This window comes from Tachysurus vachellii, chromosome 22, assembly GCF_030014155.1.
Source record: "Tachysurus vachellii isolate PV-2020 chromosome 22, HZAU_Pvac_v1, whole genome shotgun sequence".
Taxonomy (NCBI): domain Eukaryota; kingdom Metazoa; phylum Chordata; class Actinopteri; order Siluriformes; family Bagridae; genus Tachysurus; species Tachysurus vachellii.
In genome coordinates this window covers 12,718,190-12,742,025 of record NC_083481.1, presented here as the reverse complement: position 1 = coordinate 12,742,025, position 23,836 = coordinate 12,718,190, and the positions used below count along the sequence as shown (strand labels likewise).

Genomic DNA, 23,836 nt, shown 5'->3' with positions numbered 1-23,836 from the left:
CAACAGCCTGTTACTCAGTCTGGACTCATGTCTGCTTTTTGAGAAGCAATTAGTAAGACTGAATTAGTAAGACTATTTCTCTAAAGAAAACAATGTACATGACGTAACAATAAAGAACAATTTTCATGACTTTAATTCAAATTTGGATTTTTTTTGGATTGCCCATTTTGCGCAAAATTTTTTCCGCAATATTACAGGCAACAAAATCCGATATATGATATTATAGTTTGTTTTTGTTACTATAGACAAAAAAGTTACTCCAATAGAGTAGATTATTTTTTCTGAATTTATCTGAATTAACATCTAAAACGATTTAGGCAGGTGTTATGAGCTCGATATTAAGAGATGTTGTTCCGAAAGATTTGCACACTTCCCCTCCGTCTCGCCCGCTCTCGGCCTCCATTGATTTATCTTGGGGTAAATGGAGAATGCCTTGAATTCAGTAATATGAAAGAAAATCTAATGGTGTATATCCAATCTAGCATTGTGTATACATACGTACACACATTTATGGCATTTGACAGACTCCCTAATCCAGAGCGACTTAAATTTTATCTCATTTTATTCAAGTGAGCAATTGAGGGTTAGGGGCCTTGCTCAGGGGCCCATAGCAGTGGCAGCTTGGTAGACCTGTGCTTCGCATCTATAATATACTATATATATTTAAAAAAAATTAAATGGTAGGGTTGCATAAAAAAAGGGTAGCAGGCGTAAATCCTGTGAAAAATCAAAATTTGATCTGCTGTGGCAACCGCAAACAGGGAGCAGCTGCAGGACAACAACATGCATTGTATGTGCATTTCCTTCCATATTATGTTAATCATTATAGTGTGGAATATGTGCAATATGTCCCACTCTGCCACTTTATGAGTACACACATTGTTTACATCATTACTGCATAGGAATTTCATAGGAAGCGCGCACACACACACACACACACACACATATATATATATATTAGATGCTTTATTCACATGACCAACTTGAAATCTTCTTGTCGTTTTTGTTCCATCACTTTTAGATAAATAAAACATTTATCGCAGGGATAATTCTATACTTTACTGTGAACTCTACTGTGCCTGAGAACGCTGCAATTATACATAACTTTACAGCTCTATTTTTGCCAGTCCCAGGACAATTTGTTTATTATTAATTTTTGGAGAAATTAATAATAAAAGTATTAATTGATTTTTCCAATCAATCAATACATACATAAACCATTTTGTTTAGGGTATTAAACCTTGTAGCAGTTTTACATTGATTCATTACATGAGTGTATTGTAACAGGTTCCGTTGAATATCTGTGAAGATGTACCACCATTTAAAAGAGAACATCATTAAGTGTTAAAGTAGGTTGTGTTGTTAATATAGCTAATATAAGATTCATAGTTAAGCACAACCAGGCATAGCGTTTTACCTTTGTTTGTTACTGTACTTCTAGGTTTTTTGGTTCTGTTGGACTTTTGTAGGCAAAGCTCTGTTGTTGTTTCCCCTTTGTTAAGAAGCTGAGTGGGAAGCTGTTAATAGGCTGGCCACCTTGCATTTCTATTCATTCTTGCTGACCTCCCTGCAACCTTTGACCTGACTCAGGCATACACGCACAGAGAGTTTTTACGTAGATGCAAATCGTCACAGAAAAAAGGGTCCGAAACTACCAACATTCAACTCCTGGAACAGAACAGCCCTTGTGCTTGCACACACCGAGGGCCGTTTCAACGCTCTAAATTGAGACAACAATGTATTTACAGTACAGTTGTGATGCAAAGGAAGACTCCTCGGCTACTGAGTGGGAGGCCTCGGCTATGACCAAGAAGCTGTTGTGTTCCTAACAATGGACGGCGGAGACAACGAGATGCAAACAGGATATTTCTAGGCCCCACTCGCATACCCAAGCACTCTAGTCGGTTTCATTTTTCCTCCGTTGCTCGTCCAATTGGGAGAGATGAACAAAAAATGTTTCTTTTATTTATTGCCATGTCATTACTGGTATCTTATTGAAAGTGTGCCTTGCGGAGGAAACAAGGCAGCACAGAAACAGGCTGTGCGACATTGCTGTGATTTTTTAACACGGGTGAAAAATCAGACTGAGAGCGAGCTGACAGATTCTTTAGGAGATGGAGCCACAGATTAGAAGTCGTACTGTATTCAGACATGTTCTGGACAATCAGTGACGGTCATATACAGTTGCCTTAGAGTTTTAGCTGAAGAATTTCTGTCTATTTTCATGTCAACTTTCAAAACAAAATCCTGTTGAATTCTGCTTATACAAAATGCCTACAATAATGCAGTAATTCACTCTTTGACCAGCTATTTTTTATTGAAAAGTCTGTTGCTTTGCCCAAGTGTCTAACTACATAACACTGACAAACTTTTTTACTTTTTAAAGGCTTATTAAAATGTTCAAAAACCTTTAACCATTAAAAAAGACCAATAACACAAATATGGATTTTCACAGACATTAAAAAAGTATCAAAAGATATCAATGGTGGTTTTTACACCTGGTCACTTCATGCGTTTTCTGTGATCAGATAGCTATCCGATCGTAAAAAGACCAGGTGTAAATGCCCTCCGAAACGGTTTCGAGACAGATATAAATCCGATCGCCCAAACCACTTCAGGAGGTGGTCTGGGACGCATTTCAGATGAAACTGGACAGGTGTAAATGAATGTGGTTGTTCAAGCCACATACGTCAGCGCTTTACTCCTCCCAAACAGAAGTACGTCACTCGCAGGTGACTCACGAGTCGTGCATCGCGTCAGAAACAAATATGATTTCCCATCAGTGCTGGCTCCGATCTTTCACCCAGGTGTCTCGTTTGGTCTTAAAATGCACTGCTGCCACCAGCGAAAATGCAGCAAGCAGTAAATGCTGTTTTTTGTAGCAACCGCATACACCAAAGCGTGTTCCATTTCAATTACCCTGGAAATGAGGTAAAATATATTTGCATTTTGGGCGGGAGTAGAAAGATCGAATCAATATCCGATTCGCCAAGACGCATTTATGTGGCCTAATGTAAATGGAACAGTTTTAACAAATCAGATAGCTATCGGATCAGAGAAAACACATGAAGTGACCAGGTGTAAAAAGGCCCAATGTGTTAGCGTCATATTACCAACCAGCAAAAATATCCATAAATAGAAGAAACACTGAAACAAACCCAAGACAACCCAAGAAGGAAAGAAATTCCTAATTTGAAAGAGATCCCTCATTGATATCAAATTCAGAAATATTACTTTGTCTGGTTCCTTCTTAGTATTCTAACTGTAATGTTTTCAGTCATAAAAAAGGTGTACAAACTTTTGCACTCGTGCACTGTGGCATTAAAAGTACACAATGTTCTAACTGCAGGCATTCAGAGAAGGCTGCCTATTAGGGAAGATTTTTAACCGGCTCGTTTTAGAACGTCTGTTGTTTAAGGAAGAAAATCTACATCACCTTGTACAGTAGATCAAATGCACGATGTTATAGGTGTAACAAGTCAATATGCCTGTATGTTGACTGTTCTAAGGCAAACACTTGTATATTTGTAGTTATATTTAATGTTTATCTGCACTTCGTGGTTGGAGCAGTCATGCTGACTTGACATCTCTTTTTGAACTCTGCGTTTTTTCGGCTTGTTTTATGAATTATTAATGCAGCACCAAAAATGTACGAACTTTTGTGCGAGAAGCCATGAATAGAAATATGACTCATTTCATTCAAATTATTCACTAGATAGTCCAAAAGTCAAGCAAAAATTCAAACATGCTTGCCTGATGTTTTGTTTTTATGGAAACCTAACTGACTAGGATTCAAAAAGGTGGGCACTAATGTAATCTAACCCCAAAGGATGAGCAGTGAAATAGCTAGTTAATTGCATTAAGTAAGCAATAAAACACTTGTGGGCTGCTGTTATAGGAAAACGCTCACGGAGAGGGTGGTGTGATGTGAGCAGTTGTGTGGAACATCTTCCAAAACAAGTTAGTTCCTGTTATCCCCCTCCCTCCCCAGCCTCTTTTTTTGTTCTGTCTCAAAAGCTAATAACACACACACACACACACACACACTGCAGCTTGTCATGTTACTAAAAAACCACAAAGCCCTCTGTCCTGACAGACAAATTTCCAATGTCTGAAAACTGAAACTGGAAACTTACAACAACAAAAAAACTAACCATATTGACAATTTTGATTCAAACCATTCAAATGCGAATAATCCATGAGGGCGCCGGTGTATTAGAACATGTTAGAGCTGCTGTTAGGAAATGTACCTTTGAACAAATCAGAATTAAGTATTCAGCAGCACTGTGGTACGATACAGATTCCCAGGAAGACGTGGATGTTCTTCCTGTGAAGTTCGCTTCCTACCTCCTGCCGTGTTTGTGGCAGCTGAACTAAACCACCTTGAACCTGTTATGAGTAATCATGAAGTGATAATATAATGTTAATACATACCCAGCTGTGTGTATGAGAGAGAGAGAGAGAGAGAGAGAAAGAGAGAGCAAGAGAGAGAGTGATGCTTTACAAATTTTACACAGTAACTCATGCTGCCATTCAGACCTCAACAGCGTGCATATATACATATACCCATACATACATATTTTATGTTATACATTATATATTATACATATACACATATACACACACACACACACACACACACAATAGTAATATACATCGAATGTCAGGACACACACAGCTCTGTGTACACACACACACACATAAAATGTGTACACAAGCGATGTGGCACTTTTAATTCCCTACGCTTTACATAATGAGTTCCCGCCACACATGTAGACCGTGTCTGAAATTCCTGGGAAGGAGAATCTCTCTTATAAACATAATTTATTACAAAAACACAAAATCGTGTCAAAAACTGCTTGTTATTGTGATTCCTTCACCTAACTTCAGGTAACTGCCATGATACAACTTCCCTTAAATCAGTGATTTCAAAGTTGTTGTTGTTTTTTTTGAGCTATTATATTTACTTTTCATCTGTTTTGAATGCATCTAATACAACTCAAAAACAATTCAAAAACAAGCCTATATATAATAATTGGTCCTCGTGTCTTCTGGCTGTGGAAGTTTCAGGAAAAAAAGAAAGTCTCTAAAAGTCAAATAAATAGTAAAAATAATAATTTAACTGTGAGCCTAATGTCTGGGTCGTGTTCATTAAATAAATACATGATGTATATAAAAGACATAATGATAGTGCTTGTGCCACATTTTGATGCCTTTTTTAATTTAAAGTCTTCTTTATACCTTAAAAGTATCAACAAGTGCATACGGTCAGCTCCAAAAGTATTCGCACACTACATGAATTTGGATGCAATGAGTGATGTTTTAAACATAATTATATAGGGGTAAATTCTTGGTGAAACCGATTTCCATTACATCTAAATCATGGCACTCCTCAGAAGACTAAGAGTGATGAAATGGGTAAGAGAGGAAGCCTCACCCTATTTCTTGTACAGCCAAAATTCCCCATGGTCATACGGTCAAGCGTAATGCAATAGAATTTGTGCAACTGTTCAGCGTAAACACACAGCGATATGGCCATGCTTTACTTTAACTGAGCCACTGGGGGAGGATTAAGCAGTAAAAATCCACTTTTAACAGCCAATAAATACGCCTCTTTGTGTTTATTGATATATAGGGCGTCCCTGGACTCCGTAGGAATAATCAGGTGGAAACCACGCCAAAACAAAGCCAGCACTTTGGCAGTGAACCAGGAGAAGATCTGTTTGCTCAGACTAAGTGGCTGAAGTCAGAGATATAAGTGTGAACATGTAGGGTACAATTTAAACAGGATCCTGTGGCAAGAAACAAGATGGGCAGGTTTAGGCCAGGATTCATAATAACAGCACCTGAAGCAAAGTCTGGGCGAGGGAAATGAACCGCACATATTTATTGTTACATAATATGGATCGTTGTATAACTGAGGACGAGAGGGCAGAGGATTTAGGTGCTCTTAGCTGTTCAGAGGACATGCAGGGTCTTAGAGATGGTCAAGTTAGTAAGTAATAAGTTGTTGAGGATTGCTTAGATACCCTACATCTCTGTCTCTCTGTCGCTCTCTCACTCACTCTTCACGCTCCACCGGCTCTGAGGAACCAAAAACAGGTTGCACATTTACAGGAAAAGGCCACATTACCAAGAGGGCTGTATAAAATCTGTTAAAGTTAATAGTACAAGCAGGAATTTTTGTGAACAGCTATTTCACAAAGAGAAACAGAAAAAAAAAATCTTGAAAGTGGGCTTAATTTATTTTATCTCTCTTATTTGACCTTTTATTCACTATATGACTGCTTTTTTTTTGAATTGCACAACAACGGACCATTTTATTTTGCATCACATTTACACATAAGCAGGTATCAAGATTAAAGAAGTCGATGTGTAAATACACAACTGTGTCTAAAATACTGAATTTTAGAAAGAGAAATTGAAAATTATTAAGCTGCTTCTTCTAATCTCATCATAAAACGTTGCGGTATTTTGCTGCCATATTTCTAAAGCGAAACAAAATCTGCCAATAGAATAAGTCTTGTCTTGTTTATTATAATTGCACACTAGGTTTATTCCATTCATAAGATTACATGCATTATTATATTTTTGGCAAAACGAGAAACAAATCAAATCAAAACAAAACCACTACCTAAAAGCAAGCAAAAATGATCATAATAGTGATTTCGCACTGGGATGGGAAATAAAGGGAACCAAGTTACCTATTAGACGATGTGAGAAGTTTCACCTTTAGTACTAGCGTAGTTTGTGTGGTTTGCATACAACCAAAAAAGTGTCAGTCGCTCTGGTCGATGCAATAATGCAAACATACATTATGTCTTGTAATAGTGTGAATATACTTAATTTTCCTAATCCTCCTGAAGTTACATTTTGTCTGACCACAATGCCTTGAGCTCAGCACGTGGATTTGAAGCCCCAGTCAGCAAGTAAGACTGAGAAAGCCTGTTCACCATTGCTGTACTCATCTCTTAGAATCAGGATGGAGAGATTTTTTCTTTCTGAGCTCTTTGACTATACTAGATTTTCTGTCTTTGTTTTAAAGAATATGGTACCGTGAATCAGTCAGATATAATCCCTAATACTGCACCAAATGATAACCAGCATGGAAAGAAGGATCTAATTTGACCTGTGGAAATTGTGCATTGGGAAGAATATACATTATATATACTAAATTCACTTCAAAGCTTTATCTATGTAAAAGTAAAAGAAGGATTAAAATAAATGGAACATTTGAGGACTGTGCATAAAGAAATTTATATATGGACATTTTAAAGTACTGAAACAAACCAAATGCAACCATGCAACACAGGCTTCATGGTGAAGGCTCTGGATTACAGGTCAGAAGGTTTGATAAGTTTCTGTTACTTATGTACTTATGTTTCCATCCAAGATACAGATGTAGGTTTTTTTTTTTTTTTTTTTTTATAAACAAACAACAAAATGTAACTTTAATTCAGTGAAAAATTAGAATATCATGTAAAGCATTTGCAAATAAACCATTTCTGATTCTTGTGTTCATGAAAACAATACTGTCATTTCTGGGAAAACTTTTTACAAATCACATGCTTTGTCACATGACATATTTCAAGGAATTGATTCTGTAAATGTCCTTCCACTGTAGTCCCACCTGCCTCAAACTGCTCAGATTAGATAATGTCCAAATAAAGGGACCTGCCAAATGCCATGAATGTAAATTTTAGCATTTGTTTTAAATGCAATGTCCCAAACTCTGAATAGAAATGCATAAATGGAAACATAGCTACAGTATATCTCTGACCGTCTCTGCTCCAGGGGCTCTGTATCATGGCTTCCAATAATCAGCAATATGGAAGAAAAGCATTTCATACAGTATGTGGCAAAACAAATTAGGCTGCTGATTGGCTTTTAAACAACACAATCCCTGCATCCTATACAATGCCCTGCACTCTTATCAGCTCCCTCTAGGGTACATTAATTGCCCAGTTACCCCAAACATGTATTGTGGTACTCCATAAGTGACAAAATCATGTGCTTTGTAATGCAATGGAGGCAGTTTATCTTCTGCATTTTTGTAAGTACTCCATCTTTTAAAACTTGCTTTGATTTTCCAGCAGCTCAATTTTTTTTTGTTTTATTTACACAGGATATGTCGAGCCTGTAGACAAAAATAACTCAGTGCTCCACATTGTGCTTGACACCACAACCTGATTGGCTGATCTGTCCGCGCACGAGCGCTCCAATGCCTCCTATTGGTCAGAACGCGTAGCACAACTCGCCTTCCCTAACGCTCATTATAAACTAAACATGGACACACACATGCGCGCGCGCACACACACGGACACTCATTTAACCAGGCGATTAAAGCAAGAGCTAATATATATATAGTTAGAACTAATATATATATATATATATACTTTTATAAGTAAAAGCACCACAAAAAAAAAAAAAAAAACCTGTGTACTGTTTATGAGCAGTCATATAAACTAAACTATATAAATAAAACGTATATAAATAAACACGTTATAGATGCACGTCAACCAGACGATTGTTTGTTTGTTTGTTTTTTAATAAATAGATAAAATAAATTAAAATAAAAAACTTTTTCCACTCTGCCTCCTTTTACCGGAGGTGTCTGATGTGACAACTTTCAGTACAAAGCCAAAACCATTTCCAACACAATAACAACACAAAATACTGACCTTAAATTAAGTCCTGAATTAAAGCTAAACCGTATCCGGTGTTCACGAGAGCCGCAGCGCGCGCGCACACACGTTTTAACGTGTATAATAATCACTCACCCGCTGAAGGTCAGAAAGTACAAAGTTAAAACCCGGCTGTTGCAGACGCGCAGCTCGGTGACGGTGTCAGAGCCGCGCTCTAGTATCGCTTCCTCCTCCGGTTTCTGGAAGTGAAACTGGTAGAAAAGTGTCCCCTGTGTGACTTTTTTTGTATTTCACGTCGTCATACCGCTTTAGCGGCCCGCTTTTTGTTTTCGTAGGTCGGTCACCTGTAGGCGCGTGAAAGTGACAGCTGTGCTGACCAATCAGCTTCGAGCATAGAAGGCTTGCACGCGCTGCTATTCATTTACATAAACATCATGGTTGATTAAATATGTTTTTTTCTTTCTCAAATGCTGCCTTCCATAATGAACACCAATAAAATAAATAAATAAATAGTAATAATAAAAAATAAATCTCTGCCAAATAACCAGGAATGAATCACCCTGAGTTTAAATGAGATTTCAAAATTATTATTTATTATAAGTGTCTGTTTACATTCCTGTGAAGGCTTTTTGTTTATACAGTGAAACACTCCTTCAACACACACACACCTCTACACACACACACACACATCTACACACACACACACACACACACACACACACACACAACTCTACACACACACACACACACAACTCTACACACACACACACACACACAACTCTACACACACACTCAACCAACACACACACACACACAACCAACTCTACACACACACACAACCAACTCTACACACACACACAACCAACTCTACACACACACACACACACACTACACAACCAACTCTACACACACACACACACACACACTACACAACCAACTCTACACACACACACTACACAACCAACTCTACACACACACACACTACACAACCAACTCTACACACACACACACACACACTACACAACCAACTCTACACACACACACACACACACACACTACACAACCAACTCTACACACCCCCACCCACTACACAACCAACTCTACACACCCCCACCCCCAACTCTACACACCCCCACCCCCAACTCTACACACACACACACCCCCAACTCTACACACACACACACACCCAACTCTACACACACACACACACCCAACTCTACACACACACACACCCCCAACTCTACACACACACACACTACACAACCAACTCTACACACACACACACACACACTACACAACCAACTCTACACACACACACACACACACACTACACAACCAACTCTACACACCCCCACCCACTACACAACCAACTCTACACACCCCCACCCCCAACTCTACACACCCCCACCCCCAACTCTACACACACACACACACCCAACTCTACACACACACACACACCCCCAACTCTACACACACACACACCCCCAACTCTACACACACACACCCCCAACTCTACACACACACACCCCCAACTCTACACACACACACCCCCAACTCTACACACACACACACCCACCCACCCCCAACTCTACACACACACACCCCCAACTCTACACACCCACCCCCAACTCTACACACCCACCCACCCCCCAACTCTCTACAAACTCTACACACACACCCCCCCAACTCTACACACACCCCCCCAACTCTACACACCCACACACCCCCCCAACTCTACACACACCCACACACCCCCCCAACTCTACACACACACCCACCCCCCCAACTCTACACACACCCTCACCCCCCCCAACTCTACACACACCCCACCCCCCCCAACTCTACACACCCCACCCCCCAACTCTACACACCCCACCCCCCCAACTCTACACACACACCCCCCCAACCTACACACCACACCCCCCCCAACTCTACACACCCACACCCCCCCAACTCTACACACCCACACCCCCCAACTCTACAACACCACACACCCCCCCAACTCTACACACCACACCCCCACCACACCCCCACACCCCCCCAACTCTACACACCCACACCCCCAACTCTACACACACACCCCCCCCAACTCTACACCACCACCCACACCCCCCCCCCCCAACTCTACAACACACCCACACCACCCCCCAACTCTCACACACACACACACCCCCCCAACTCTCACACACACACCCCCCCAATCTACACACCACACCCCCAACTCTACACACCACACACCCCCCAACTCTACACACCCGCACACCCCCCCCAACTCTACACACACACACACACCCCCCCAACTCTACACACACACACACCCCCCCCCAACTCTACACACACACCCACCCCCCAACTCTACACACACACACCACCCCAACTCTACACACACACACACACACCCCCCAACTCTACACACACACACACACACCCCCCAACTCTACACACACACACACACCCCCCAACTCTACACACACACCCCCCAACTCTACACACACACACACCCCCCACAACTCCACACACACCCCCCCCCCCAACTCTACACACACACACCCCCCAACTCTACACACACACACCCCCCAACTCTACACACACACACACACCCCCCAACTCTACACACACACACACACCCCCCAACTCTACACACACACACACACCCCAACTCTACACACACACACACCCCAACTCTACACACACACACACCCCCCAACTCTACACACACACACACACCCCCAACTCTACACACACACACACCCCCCAACTCTACACACACACACACCCCCCAACTCTACACACACACCCCCCAACTCTACACACACACACACACCCCCAACTCTACACACACACACACACACCCCCAACTCTACACACACCCACCCCCCAACTCTACACACACACCCCCCCCAACTCTACACACACCCACCCCCCCCACTCTACACACACACACCCCCCCCCAACTCTACACACACACACCCCCCCCCAACTCTACACACACACACCCCCCCCCAACTCTACACACACACACACACCCCCCCAACTCTACACACACACACACCCCCCCAACTCTACACACACACACCCCCCCAACTCTACACACACCCACACCCCCCCAACTCTACACACACCCACACCCCCCCACTCTACACACACACCCCCCCAACTCTACACACACACACACCCAACTCTACACACACACACCCCCCAACTCTACACACACACACCCCCCAACTCTACACACACACACCCCCCCAACTCTACACACACACACCCCCCCAACTCTACACACACACACCCCCCCAACTCTACACACACACACCCCCCCCAACTCTACACACACACACACCCCAACTCTACACACACACACACCCCCCCCAAATCTACCCACACACACCCCCCCCACCTATACACACACACACCCCCCCCAACTCTACACACACACACCCCCCCCAACTCTACACACACACACCCCCCCCCAACTCTACACACACACACCCCCCCCCAACTCTACACACACACACACCCCCCAACTCTACACACACACACCCCCCCAACTCTACACACACACCCACCCCAACTCTACACACACACACCCCCCCCAACTCTACACACACACCGCCCCCCCACTCTACACACACACCCCCCCCAACTCTACACCCACACACCCCCCAACACAACACACACACACACCCCCCAACTCTACACACACACACACCCCCCTACTCTACACACACACACACACCCCAAATATACACACACACACACACCCCAACTCTACACACACACACCCCCCAACTCTACACACACACACACCCCCCAACTCTACACACACACACCCCCCAACTCTACACACACACACACCCCCAACTCTACACACACACACACCCCCCAACTCTACACACACACACACCCCCCAACTCTACACACACACACACACACCCCCAACTCTACACACACACACACACACACACCCACCCCCAACTCTACACACACACACACACACCCCCAACTCTACACACACCCACCCCCAACTCTACACCCCCCCCCCAACTCTACACACACACACCCCCCAACTCTACACACACACATACCCCCCAACTCTACACACACACACACCCCCCAACTCTACACACACACACACCCCCCAACTCTACACACACACACACACCCCAACTCTACACACACACACACCCCCCAACTCTACACACACACACCCCCCAACTCTACACACACACCCCCCCCAACTCTACACACACACACACCCCCAACTCTACACACACACACCCCCCAACTCTACACACACACCACCCCAACTCTACACACACACACCCCCCAACTCTACACACACACACCCCCCAACTCTACACACACACACACCCCAACTCTACACACACACACACCCCAACTCTACACACACCCCAACTCTACACACACACACCCCAACTCTACACACGATGGTAGTAGTGCTGCTTCTCCACTCAAACAGGAAATGAAGGGTTGTAATATTTATTACAATGAACATTTCTGACATCCCACTTTTACAGTGAAGAAGTGACACCAACTTTAGAGCATCTCTCCAGGTGCAAAATAATTTAACATGTCTTAGGTCTTATGACATCACCCTAAGAAGCATCTCTTGCCAGCGGAAAAAAAAAATGGCAAAAGACATTGAGCCAATAAACAGCTGACCCAATAAACGCAAACGCAAAAGCATTTGTATAATACATATCCTACCACACATCATTTATCTGATGAAGCATGCATTGTAACTGCACACACAGTCCTAGAGGGTAAACCAGCACCACCACCACCTTGGCCCTTCAGTCAACACAAAATTAAAAGCTAATTTAAGAGTTTACAATAAGCATTGGACCCAACATGAAGCAGGGGAAAAAGAAAAAAAACATCTCTGGCAAGCTCATTATAGATTTACAGAGGAACGTTTAACGTGTTTCAGATGACTTGTTTTAACTTTAAACATTGCAGAAACACAAGATACAACTTTGCAGTCAGACTGCACTCTAAATCTCTTCTGCATGGATATAGTTTTTCTGGAATCTATGTTTTCCTCCTTTGTAATCAGTGTGCGTTCATTCAGACTGAAAGAAATGAGAAGTGCATGCAAGACAACATGCTTTTTTCGTCATGTATTATTTTAATACCTGACAAAAGATGCTGGAAGTCACCCTCTGAAAGTACAGAATTCTGAAACCAGTCTTTGACTAGAATGACTTGGTGTGAAGAACCTAATAAAAAAGCGACTTCAACCCTAAAATACACAACACCTGCATGAACCCAGATGTGCTCATGCACAAAATAAGCACACTAACGTCAGAAAAGAAAGGTCCGGAAATGATTACTAATGATGGAAGAACGGCTTGATCTTCTTGCCCCGCAACCTATGAAATTTTAAGTGCAAGCTGCCATGGGGAATTGAGGGTGCCACCAGTCCATGAGACGCACACTGTAGACAGGGTCAAGCACCACCTGTACGCCTTGCTCCCCTCGAAGCTTTTTCCCCCGGAGTATTGGGGAATCCTGGAACTCCAAACGCACCCGGTGGTGCCGCATGTCTGTGCTCACATTAATGGTAAACTGAAAGAGGCAGAAAGATGTGGAGTGAGTTCAGTGTTTTCTATAGAAACAGGATAAACATGAAATGCAGGGCAACAATGTGATTCAACATACACCTGAAAAAATAATAATAATAATAATAATAATAATAATAATAAGTTGACCAAGTAACAACACAATAAGTAAAAGGGGTTGGATGCCTAAGAAGACTCTAGTTTCAGATAATTAACAATTTAACCAAACGGTATAAAATTTCTGTTCATTTCAGAGTTTTAGGAAAGACAGACCGCAGACGAAACGTATTAATACTGTATATTATACTGTATACAGGAGGAATATTTTCTGAGTAAATTATGTCCCGAAATATCCAGTAGAGTTTCAGTCTCAGGCATGTCAAACCCGAGTAGTTTAATCCTTTGTTTCACTTGTTTAAAGGAGACGATGTATAATGCGTACACCCATCAGAAATAACATTAAAATTGTTTAATTAATATTGTTTTAAGTCTAACTTGTGCTGCCAAAACAGCTCTGACTCGTCAAGGCATGGAGTCCACAAGACATCTGAAGGTGTACTGTGGTGTCTGGCATCAAGACGTTAGCAGTCAATATTTAAGTCCTATAAATTGCAAAGAGGGCCTCTCAGTATCAAACTAGTCAGACTGAGATCTGACAAATTTGAATCCCATGACAACACCTTGTCATGTTCCCAAAAGTATTCCTGAACAATTTTAGCAGTCTGCATTGTCCTGCTGAAAAAAGAAGGAAAGAAAAAGTGAAGTTCACCACTTTGCTAGTTCACCAGTTGTCCTTCCTCGGACAACTTATGATAGATACTAACTACTGCATAATGGAAACCTGTTGTTTTAGAGATGCTCCGACCTGGTGGTCTAGCTTTCACAATTTGGCTTTTGAAGCAGGAAGGATCTGAGTGACTCACTGACTGTTCACTTGCTGCCTAATATATCCCACCCTCTGACAGGGGCCATTGTAACAAGATACGCAATGTTATTCACATCACCTGTCAGTGGTTTTAATGTTATGGCTGATCGGCGTATACACATTCCAGATTCTACTGTGACAGGCTGAGCTGCTCTGAACAGTGCAGGAGACCAAACACCATTTTTAATAACTTCCTAATAACCACCATCATTACAAGTCTTTGAAAACCAATAGATTTGACAGTGCAGACTTGTTTAATCCCTTTTTCATGTATGCTACTTTTCAGGTAATTGACCAAAACAGCAGTTTTTCCAAATGAAAGAGAGACACTTAGTTAGCCTTACCTTCTTCAGAGGAAACCTTAATAAATATAGTCAAGTATTAATTAAAATTTACTATGTACAGCATGGTCCAGTGGTCTGAGAGTGCACTGAATATCTCCCCCCTCCCCTTTTGACATTTTAAATAATCATTTTTAAATAAAGTTTAAACAATTTGAAATACTTAAAAGAATTAAGGTAAGCATTCAATATCTTGCATTTTAATATTCAGTATTCTGCACTTTTTCTAGATCCCTATTTAAATGTAAGCAAATTTGTGATATCAACCATCTTCCTTCACATGTTCAGGTGACACTCCAGTGGATTTGATACAACATGAATCATCAGTTTTTACAAACTAGTAAATTCCACGCCATTACGTCGTTGTAGCAAGTGGAGGACATCCAAATATGTAAAATTACTGAAGCACATTATACGAGATTGTGATTTTAGAGCACAGGGACGTGAAAATGTGGGGTTTCAGTGCCACAAGGCTACAATGACTTATAGTGTAACTCATATGTACATGGAAATGTGGTGTCACTGACCAGGGACAGCGTCATGCCCATGACGACAGAAGTGAAGATGAAGTTGAGGGTGGTGACACGCAGTAGGTAGCAGTCCGAATCCGGGTTTTTATTGACGTCCTTATACTGCCTGGGCAGCTCTAAACCATGAGTGCAGCCATTTTTCACCTTGGTTGGCTGAAAGTTAAGAACAGCGGTGAAAACTCGAACATCGCTTTTGACAGTGTGTCTGGGTGACCTTTAATGACTTTTAGGTTAGTAAAGACTATAAAAATACCTGCTTTTCGAACTTGAAGTTGAATTCCCACATGGGCTCGGATCTAGCGCCGGTGACTTTGTTGACCCAAAACAGCAAACACTACAAATAAGGGAGAAGATGAAAACCAGTCGTGCTGTAGTCTTTATTCATGCAGTGTAACGAAAGGGGGATTCATTTTGAGTAGTGGAGACACTATTTGTTTATTTATTTTTTTAGCAGTACTACCTAAGTGACTTTCCTATCTTCTTGACCACTTGGCTCAGCATTGGAGTGCTTGGGACAGCTTTTTATTTTTTCTTTCTTTTTTTTTTTAAATACCTTCTGACCAATCAGGTCAAGTTTCGGATCCAGTGGGACAAAATAAACATTGAGAAGTTGCTAGTGAAACATTAGTGATTATATACAAGGAAATTTACAAGATGATGAATTAAAAGTATTTAATTGTCAACAGTGGGACGTTCAACAAAGTATTCAATGTGATGATTCACTTTAAACTGTAGCTGCATGGCTTTCACATGCTTTTCCTCCTCCAAAGTTACAGAAGCGAATGACCTGTTCATAACCATATACTAGCTATGACTGGTTATAGGTACTTATCATACCCGCCTAACATTATCTTTATTTCTGTTGCTAACCTTGGAATTTAGTAGTGTGCTTGGAGTTGATTCAGGAAGCGGTGGACTCTTGGACACTCGAAGACTGAATGGCTCATAGAGATGAAAGAGGGAGCGGATTACACGGGCACGGAGACAAAGCATCTTCAAAAGAGAGCCAGGCTGAAGGCGAGAAGGAAGGTCTGCATCAAGACTGTAATGTCTGAGAGAGAGAGAGAGAGAGAGAGAGAGAAAGAGAGTGTAATGGAACCCAGAGGCAACATACAGAGTTTTGTTTAGTGCTGTTACCAATGAAGTGGATGAGCATCAGCTCCTGATGAACAACTCTGACTATAGACTATAATAAACCACAATGTCATTTTCATATTCATCAAACCATTCAGTGTTCCCTCATGGCTACATAATGGGATTGGAGTCATGTATGAAGAGACAGATCCCACCAGGAGAGAAATTTTTCCACATAGTCTATATTATCTGTATCGATTATATATCTATAGGCAATAAGATATATAATAAAATGTGCAAAATTCCAGTTAAGTTGTTTCCAAGCTTTAAGTCAATACACTTTGACAGTTTTATGTCTTGGTAGCTTTTAGAAGCTTTAAACACTTCAGGTGGAAGAAATAACTCTTTGTATCACTGCTGTTGTAAACAAATGTGACTGCTAGAATGGTGCCTTTGCAGGAAAAGAAAACAGTTTGGTATTATAATGCGTTAGAATTTCTCTGATTTCTAATGATAAAGCTTACAGAAGCTAAAATATATAAATGTTTCACCCACTAACCATTACCTGCTATATTGCAATTTCACAATCAATTGTGCTATGCATATATACATACATACATACATACATACATAAACAGTTTTAGTTGAACTCATGGTACATAAAATGTGCTCAAAGATCATACATTATATATAATCTATTTGACCGACAAAGGAAATCGACAATTTGCCATACCTCTTATAGAGTCTGGTCCAAAATGCTGCAGTGCACGTGACTGCCCAGGCATTCTTACAGATCAATGCAAACCTGCAGACATCTTCAGGCCGGATGTAGGCAGCAATAACAAGCCATATGTCAATGGGATACTCTTCCCCATCTGTGCCTTCGCCGTTTTCTACAACGTACACCACAAAGACCAAACTGAGGCAGCCAAAAAGAAAAAAATTCAACTGCAACTACCTATGCATGTTTACTTCCTTAACAAAATTAATGATCAAGAGGACTGTTATGGCCCCAGGGATTAATTTTTGAAAAGACTGGTAGGGCACTGGACAGCATTTTTAGGCATCACTTAGTTGTGGTCCCATATGATTCTCAATATCATTGCAAACAATTCTGTTTATGGTAAATAATATGATTATTCAGGATCATTCGCTTTCTTTACCACACTATAAGCACCATTTATGTTTATAGACTACAAGTCACAGCTAGTATCAAAGTTATGAAAGCGGTTACCTTTGCGTCTCTTGTTCTTCTTCTTACGTGACCCTCTGATTTCTTCGTTACCTCCTTCAGAGTCTAACTCCTCACTGCTGTCATTCTCATCTTTAGCCGTTGACGACAGAACTTCCTGTACAGGACCTTGTGAAGCCTCCACCCCACACAGCAGTTTTACTGAAGCAAATACAACAAGCATAAAATCTTTTAACTAACGTTAACTCCAACGTAAGTAACATTTAACACAAATATCTCAAAGCTCTCCTTTTAACCTTTGCAGGATTATCAGATGGCTTGCAGTATTCAAATCAAAAGTTCTATTTTTTTTGTAAAACACATCTTTGAAATTCAATTGGATGAATCGGTGCGAAAAGATTCGACTCAATCGACTCCATGACTCGAGTCACTAAAAATCATTCTGAACGTCAATGAAGAGCTGTTTAAGTCCCCTTTATAAGCTTACCCTTTTTTTCGAACGCATTCGCAACAGCTTTTTTTAGTCTTCCAGACTTGACGATGGCAGGATCGGCATTGGCATAGTCAGCCACCGTTACTGCAATCAAAATAACAGGACAACACAGACCGGAAGTGACTCTTTCACATCAGTTCGGTTCGGTTCAGTTAAATCTTGTAGCATAAACAGCTACATTTAAAGACAACAAGCAAAGATAACAATGATTCAGTTAATGAAACAGTTCACGGGACTTATTAAAGAATCCCAAGCTTATTTTGTAACACTATTTTGCTGGAAATTAGCCTGTATGCTAACACTGACTGCTAGCTATAATACCTGACTCTGGACAAACATCGTTGGCTCGAAATTTCAGCCGTTTTCTGTTCCCTTTCTTGGGCATGACGACAAAGCGAGTCTGTGACTGTCTACCGTGACTGCGTGCCCTGCCATGTTTCCAGCAGAGGTAACGAAAAACAGAAAAAAACGGGAGAGAAATTGAAATAAGCTCCTCCAGGATCTTCAGCCATCATGGAACTAGCCTTTGTGCTCACGTTGTTTCTCGCGAGAGTTCGGATTTCTCGCGCGACGCTGATTGGATCGCGCTAAAGAGTCGATTCTTCATAACCGGAGTCTAGTTGCGTTATGGATTACGTCATCTCAATATTTGTTTTACTGTAGACTCTAGTTTATAGGAGTGGCCGATGTTAGAAAAAAAAAATTATTAATAATAATAATAATAATAATATAAAGTTATAATGATGAAACATAAATCACGACTTATGTATTTCAAAATGCACATTTAGATTAATTAATCAGGGCATTATCAATATAATCCAGGAACACCTAAGGTTACAGTCATGACAGGGGAAACTAAATCTATTTAAAGTATCAGATTTGCCTGATATTTATTGGATTTGATATTTATCACCTATAACGAGTGATTAAGATGATGCATTCATTCAGTAATATATCTGACAGTCATGTGACTTGAGGTCAGATTTGGGAATGCAGTGCTTATTTCAAGTATAGCAGCTGCCACCCAGACAAACCATAGTCTCATGCCACGCCCCTGATATAAACATATAAATATATAGTTATTTAGGCTACAGGAGAAATGATTCACTGTAATCCAGCTGGCTCACTTTTACAAGGCTGCCACCAGGGGGCGCTGTGCAGGCCGCTATTTTAGTCCCCGGTCCTGATACATGAGTGTGCGTGACAGCCAGAGCGCTCGCGTGGTGCTGATGTGAGGAACACACCGGGCTGTTTTTTTTTGTTTTCTTTTCTTTTTTTAGGAGCGATCACGGACGGACATGCGTTTCTTAATGCACGAGATGGCTTTTAAATATCGGCTCTGTGTCCTGCGTTATCGTGGATGAATCCAGGCTATGTGTTTATTATTGTGGAGATAGCGGATCGGCTGCGTTCCTTCGCGCTTGAAGGTGGAGGAGGAGTTGGCTCTTGGTGGATGGCAGATGGCAGATGGCAAAGAGATCTGGAGGATGCGATGGACACGATTACCGCGATAATCACTGCAACTGGTGGGCGTTAAATCAGCACGAATTTGCTGGACCATGCAGGCTGATGTGCTCCTCTCTTAAGTGATCTGTCCGTCAAAAATGCCACGGAGCTCTAGAAGCAGGGTGGAGAATGTCAGGGTGGAGAAAGCCTACACCCGTGGAATGACTAAAGGTCAAGTAGTATAGGGAAAGTCATGGTTTGGAAATGAACAGGAAAGCACAATCAGTATGGTTGTCTTTATTTTGCCAACTCATGCGGATGTTAAGGCATCTTCAGTGAGTGATACCCAGCATTGATTGTCCAAACCAAAGGACCTCTCTCGATAGCATCACCTCATCTAACTCATCGAGGAAAGCGTCAGTCCGGGACTTTGAAGCAGGTTTCTGAAAAAGGTTGGCAAAATGATGTGCGAAGTGATGCCGACCATTAACGAGGGAGACTCGACGAGTTCCCAGAGAGGTTCTCAGAACGGCTCGGACGGGGAGTCCAATTTCGAGCAGCTGATGGTGAACATGCTGGATGAGAGAGATAAGCTACTGGAGTCATTGCGTGAGACCAGAGATGCTCTTGTACAGTCACAGGCCAAGCTTCAGGAGGCCCTTCACGAGAGGGATGCTCTCCAGAGACAGATCAGCTCAGCGCTGCCACAGGTAAAACCGTGCACATGTGCAGGGAGTGGGGTTTCAAGGCTTAGAAATGTAGTTATGAAGCAGTCTTAAAGTCACATATTCTCCAGCACCGTTTATGGAGAACAGTCTCTAGTAGAGCCTGATCATGTGTGAACAGATCTCCAAGAGAATGGTTAGTAACTGCTGATAAGTACCATGGAACCTCCAGTATTGCTCCTGGAGTTCTAGCATCCACTCAGGGCAAAATCTCAGGGAGGGAAGCATGTCCAAGTGTGGTGTAAGTGTAAGTGTGATAGTGCAACCTGAATGAACAGAAAAGAACAATTTAATAGGAACCAGTCTTTAAAAATGTTTTATTTCTTTTAGACAACAGCAATTTGCTAACAATGACCATTTTTTCATTAATGACACAGACTATAATGACTAGAGCGACTACCATTTATCTCATTTATCTCATTTATCTCATTATCACATAACTGAACAGTTGAGGGGTAAAAAGACCTTGTGCAAGGGTCCAGCGATGGCAGCATGACAATGGTGGGAACTTTTGCTCAGTGGTTCAAAGTCTTAACCACTTCCCTATATCCCACTACATACAACTAGTGATGTTAAATGCTGACTACAAGCCTCTGTTATAGATAGATAGATAGATAGATAGATAGATAGATAGATAGATAGATAGATAGATAGATAGATAGATAGATAGATAGATAAAATAAAATGAATGTATTAGTATGGGTGCTTTTAAACAATCATTTGTATGGGTGCGTTAAAACAATCATCAAATACAGCTGGCAGAACTCTTAAAGCCCTGCTGTTATATATATAAAAAAAAAATCACCTTTTGACCAGTCAGAGTTGAGGAATTCAAGCATGCTAATGGATCCAAATTATTAGCATGTATTAGTGTGTACTTACAAGAATGAGGAAGTCTAGACCTGCTGGCAGAAGCTGTACATTTAAAGGCTTAGTGTTAACACATGTAAAAAGTTTGTAAATGAGATAAAATAAATATATCAATGGGAATCTAATAATTATTGATATTATAGTGAACTAGGGAGTTCAGTAACCTTCACGATCAAGGCTACTATAATTAGCACACTACGGTGATGGTGTAACTAGAAACATTGTCATTACATAGTTATTACATTACTTAGGTAATTTACTCAACTCGTGTGTGGTAACTAGCATTATTATGATAGCTTAGATTATAATCTTATTTATCTTTTTAAAAATCGGAGGTTTTATATTCTTCTTCTGTGGAGTTGTTGCTAACAACAATCTCTCTAGAAAATCATTGAAGTTGTTGAATCTAAATAAAATTTGAGGGTGGGGTGTCTTTGTGTCTACCATAAAGTTTGTGGTTTTCTTATCCAATCTATTTCATCTTATTTCCATCTTCATAGTTATGGAATAAAAACTGTCCAAGAGAAAGGTTAGACTCTAACAGTTAGAGACCAGTGCCCTGTGTGCTTTTGTTGCTGTTCATTTGTGTCCCTTGATACATTTGTCAACATTAATTGATCGATATGGTGAGGTGTTGCTCAAGGAATGTATAATGACCAGGGAGGCCCCTGCTTTGGAGATGATAAATGGTAAAGCCTTCCATTTGTTTGATTTCCAGAAATAGCTGAGCTGGAAATGACTTTATTCATTCCACTGACATTTGGGGAGGAATGTCACTCATTCCCTGTGTAAGAACTATGAAGGAAAACGCAACCCTGAAACACATTAAATACGTGCAAATGTTGGATTTCCAAAATACCATATGGCTGTATAAGGGTCGAGGGTCGAGGTGATAGAGTAAATGTAATGAAATGTTCAACATTAAGGAAGATGATGCAAATCCATCTACATCATGCATATCATTGGCTCTTTTGATAGCAGTCAGAACTTTGAACTCTTTTGGATCATAATCCTGTCTTTCACCAAAATGTCATGGCAGCAAAAAAGTGTACAATTATACATCATTAACTTTTGAGGACCTCTAGATTGTTTAAGGTCTGAAAACCATATATATTGAACTCTATTAAAAGACTTATAAGGACTGTTGGTTTTTTGTCGTTTTAATGACTGGTGTATAATGAGGGGTTGGCTAGCAGGGCTCATTTTATATTTGATACAGAATGGTATGAAGAAGTGAGGCAATGGGGCTGATTTCTTTTTAGCCCAGACTGTAGATTTACACAGACCATCAGTGACAGTTGTGTCTGGTGATTACACAAAATCAAATACACCAGATAGGTAGGTGATTTTTCTTAGCACAAACCTCTGACACATCTGCGTGTAATAAACATTCATTCATTCATTTTCTACCGCTTATCCAAACTATCTTGGGTCACGGGGAGCCTGTGCCTATCTCAGGCGTCATCGGGCATCAAGGCAGGATACAACCTGGACGGAGTGCCAACCCATCGCAGGGCACACACACACACACACACACACACACACACACACACACACACACACACACACACACACACACACACACACACACACACACACTACGGACAATTTACCAGAGATGCCAATCAACCTACCATGCATGTCTTTGGACCGGGGGAGGAAACCGGAATACCCGGAGGAAACCCCCGAGGCGGGAATCGAACCCCCAACCCTGGAGGTGTGAGGCGAACGTGCTAACCACTAAGCCACCATGCCCCCCTGTAATAAACATGAACATTTTTTTCCAGATGCCTTTGGATGAGAAACCAAAAAGCTAAGCAGCGTGAACATTCTCCAAACCAATTACACCAAATTACCAGTGGCACAGAGAACAACTGTTTAGCGATTTTTTTCTATTTGCATTGTTTAGTATTCAGAGGAAACATTGTAAAAATTCAACAATGCAGACTTCAAACTGAATGCAAGAATCAGCTGTCTAAGTGTGTGTGTTTGTATGAGTGTAAGAATTTACAC

General features: G+C 41.4%; 3 protein-coding genes across 6 annotated transcripts in view; 1 reads left to right on the top strand and 2 right to left on the bottom strand.

Annotated features, from left to right (window-relative positions):
* The window catches only part of tfeb (transcription factor EB), a 33,019-nt gene extending 23,914 nt beyond the window's left edge, over window positions 1-9,105 (bottom strand). The window contains exon 1 of the mRNA XM_060857710.1: window positions 8,781-9,105. The gene's annotated coding sequence lies outside the window, so the exon portion shown is untranslated. The remainder of the gene's footprint in view (window positions 1-8,780) is intronic.
* A 4,024-nt stretch (window positions 9,106-13,129) lies between these two features.
* tmem183a (transmembrane protein 183A) lies at window positions 13,130-19,318 on the bottom strand. Its single transcript, XM_060858540.1, has 8 exons — window positions 19,104-19,318; window positions 18,777-18,866; window positions 18,332-18,490; window positions 17,831-17,990; window positions 16,894-17,074; window positions 16,277-16,357; window positions 16,021-16,176; window positions 13,130-14,234 (listed from the first exon to the last, which is right to left on the bottom strand). Exons 1-8 carry the CDS (start codon window positions 19,165-19,167, stop codon window positions 14,049-14,051), a joined length of 1,077 nt encoding a protein of 358 aa, XP_060714523.1. The 5' UTR covers window positions 19,168-19,318; the 3' UTR covers window positions 13,130-14,048.
* Window positions 19,319-20,040: 722 nt separating this feature from the next.
* The window catches only part of ppfia4 (PTPRF interacting protein alpha 4), a 97,366-nt gene continuing 93,570 nt past the window's right edge, over window positions 20,041-23,836 (top strand). For all 4 annotated transcript variants that reach the window (XM_060858507.1, XM_060858508.1, XM_060858509.1 and 1 more), the window contains exon 1: window positions 20,041-20,938. In XM_060858507.1, the coding sequence (XP_060714490.1) occupies window positions 20,690-20,938 (249 nt within the window). In that variant the 5' untranslated portion in view covers window positions 20,041-20,689. The remainder of the gene's footprint in view (window positions 20,939-23,836) is intronic.

Bases quoted from the DNA above. Each gene is read 5' to 3' on its own strand.
- tmem183a (XM_060858540.1), bottom strand. From the start codon at position 19,167: ATGCCCAAGAAAGGGAACAGAAAACGGCTGAAATTTCGAGCCAACGAT. The intron at 17,075-17,830 runs GTATGGCAAATT...TCTCTCTCTCAG, and splicing joins TGGACCAGACTCTATAAGAG to ACATTACAGTCTTGATGCAG. The intron at 16,177-16,276 runs GTATTTTTATAG...CTTAACTTTCAG, and splicing joins ACTTCAAGTTCGAAAAGCAG to CCAACCAAGGTGAAAAATGG.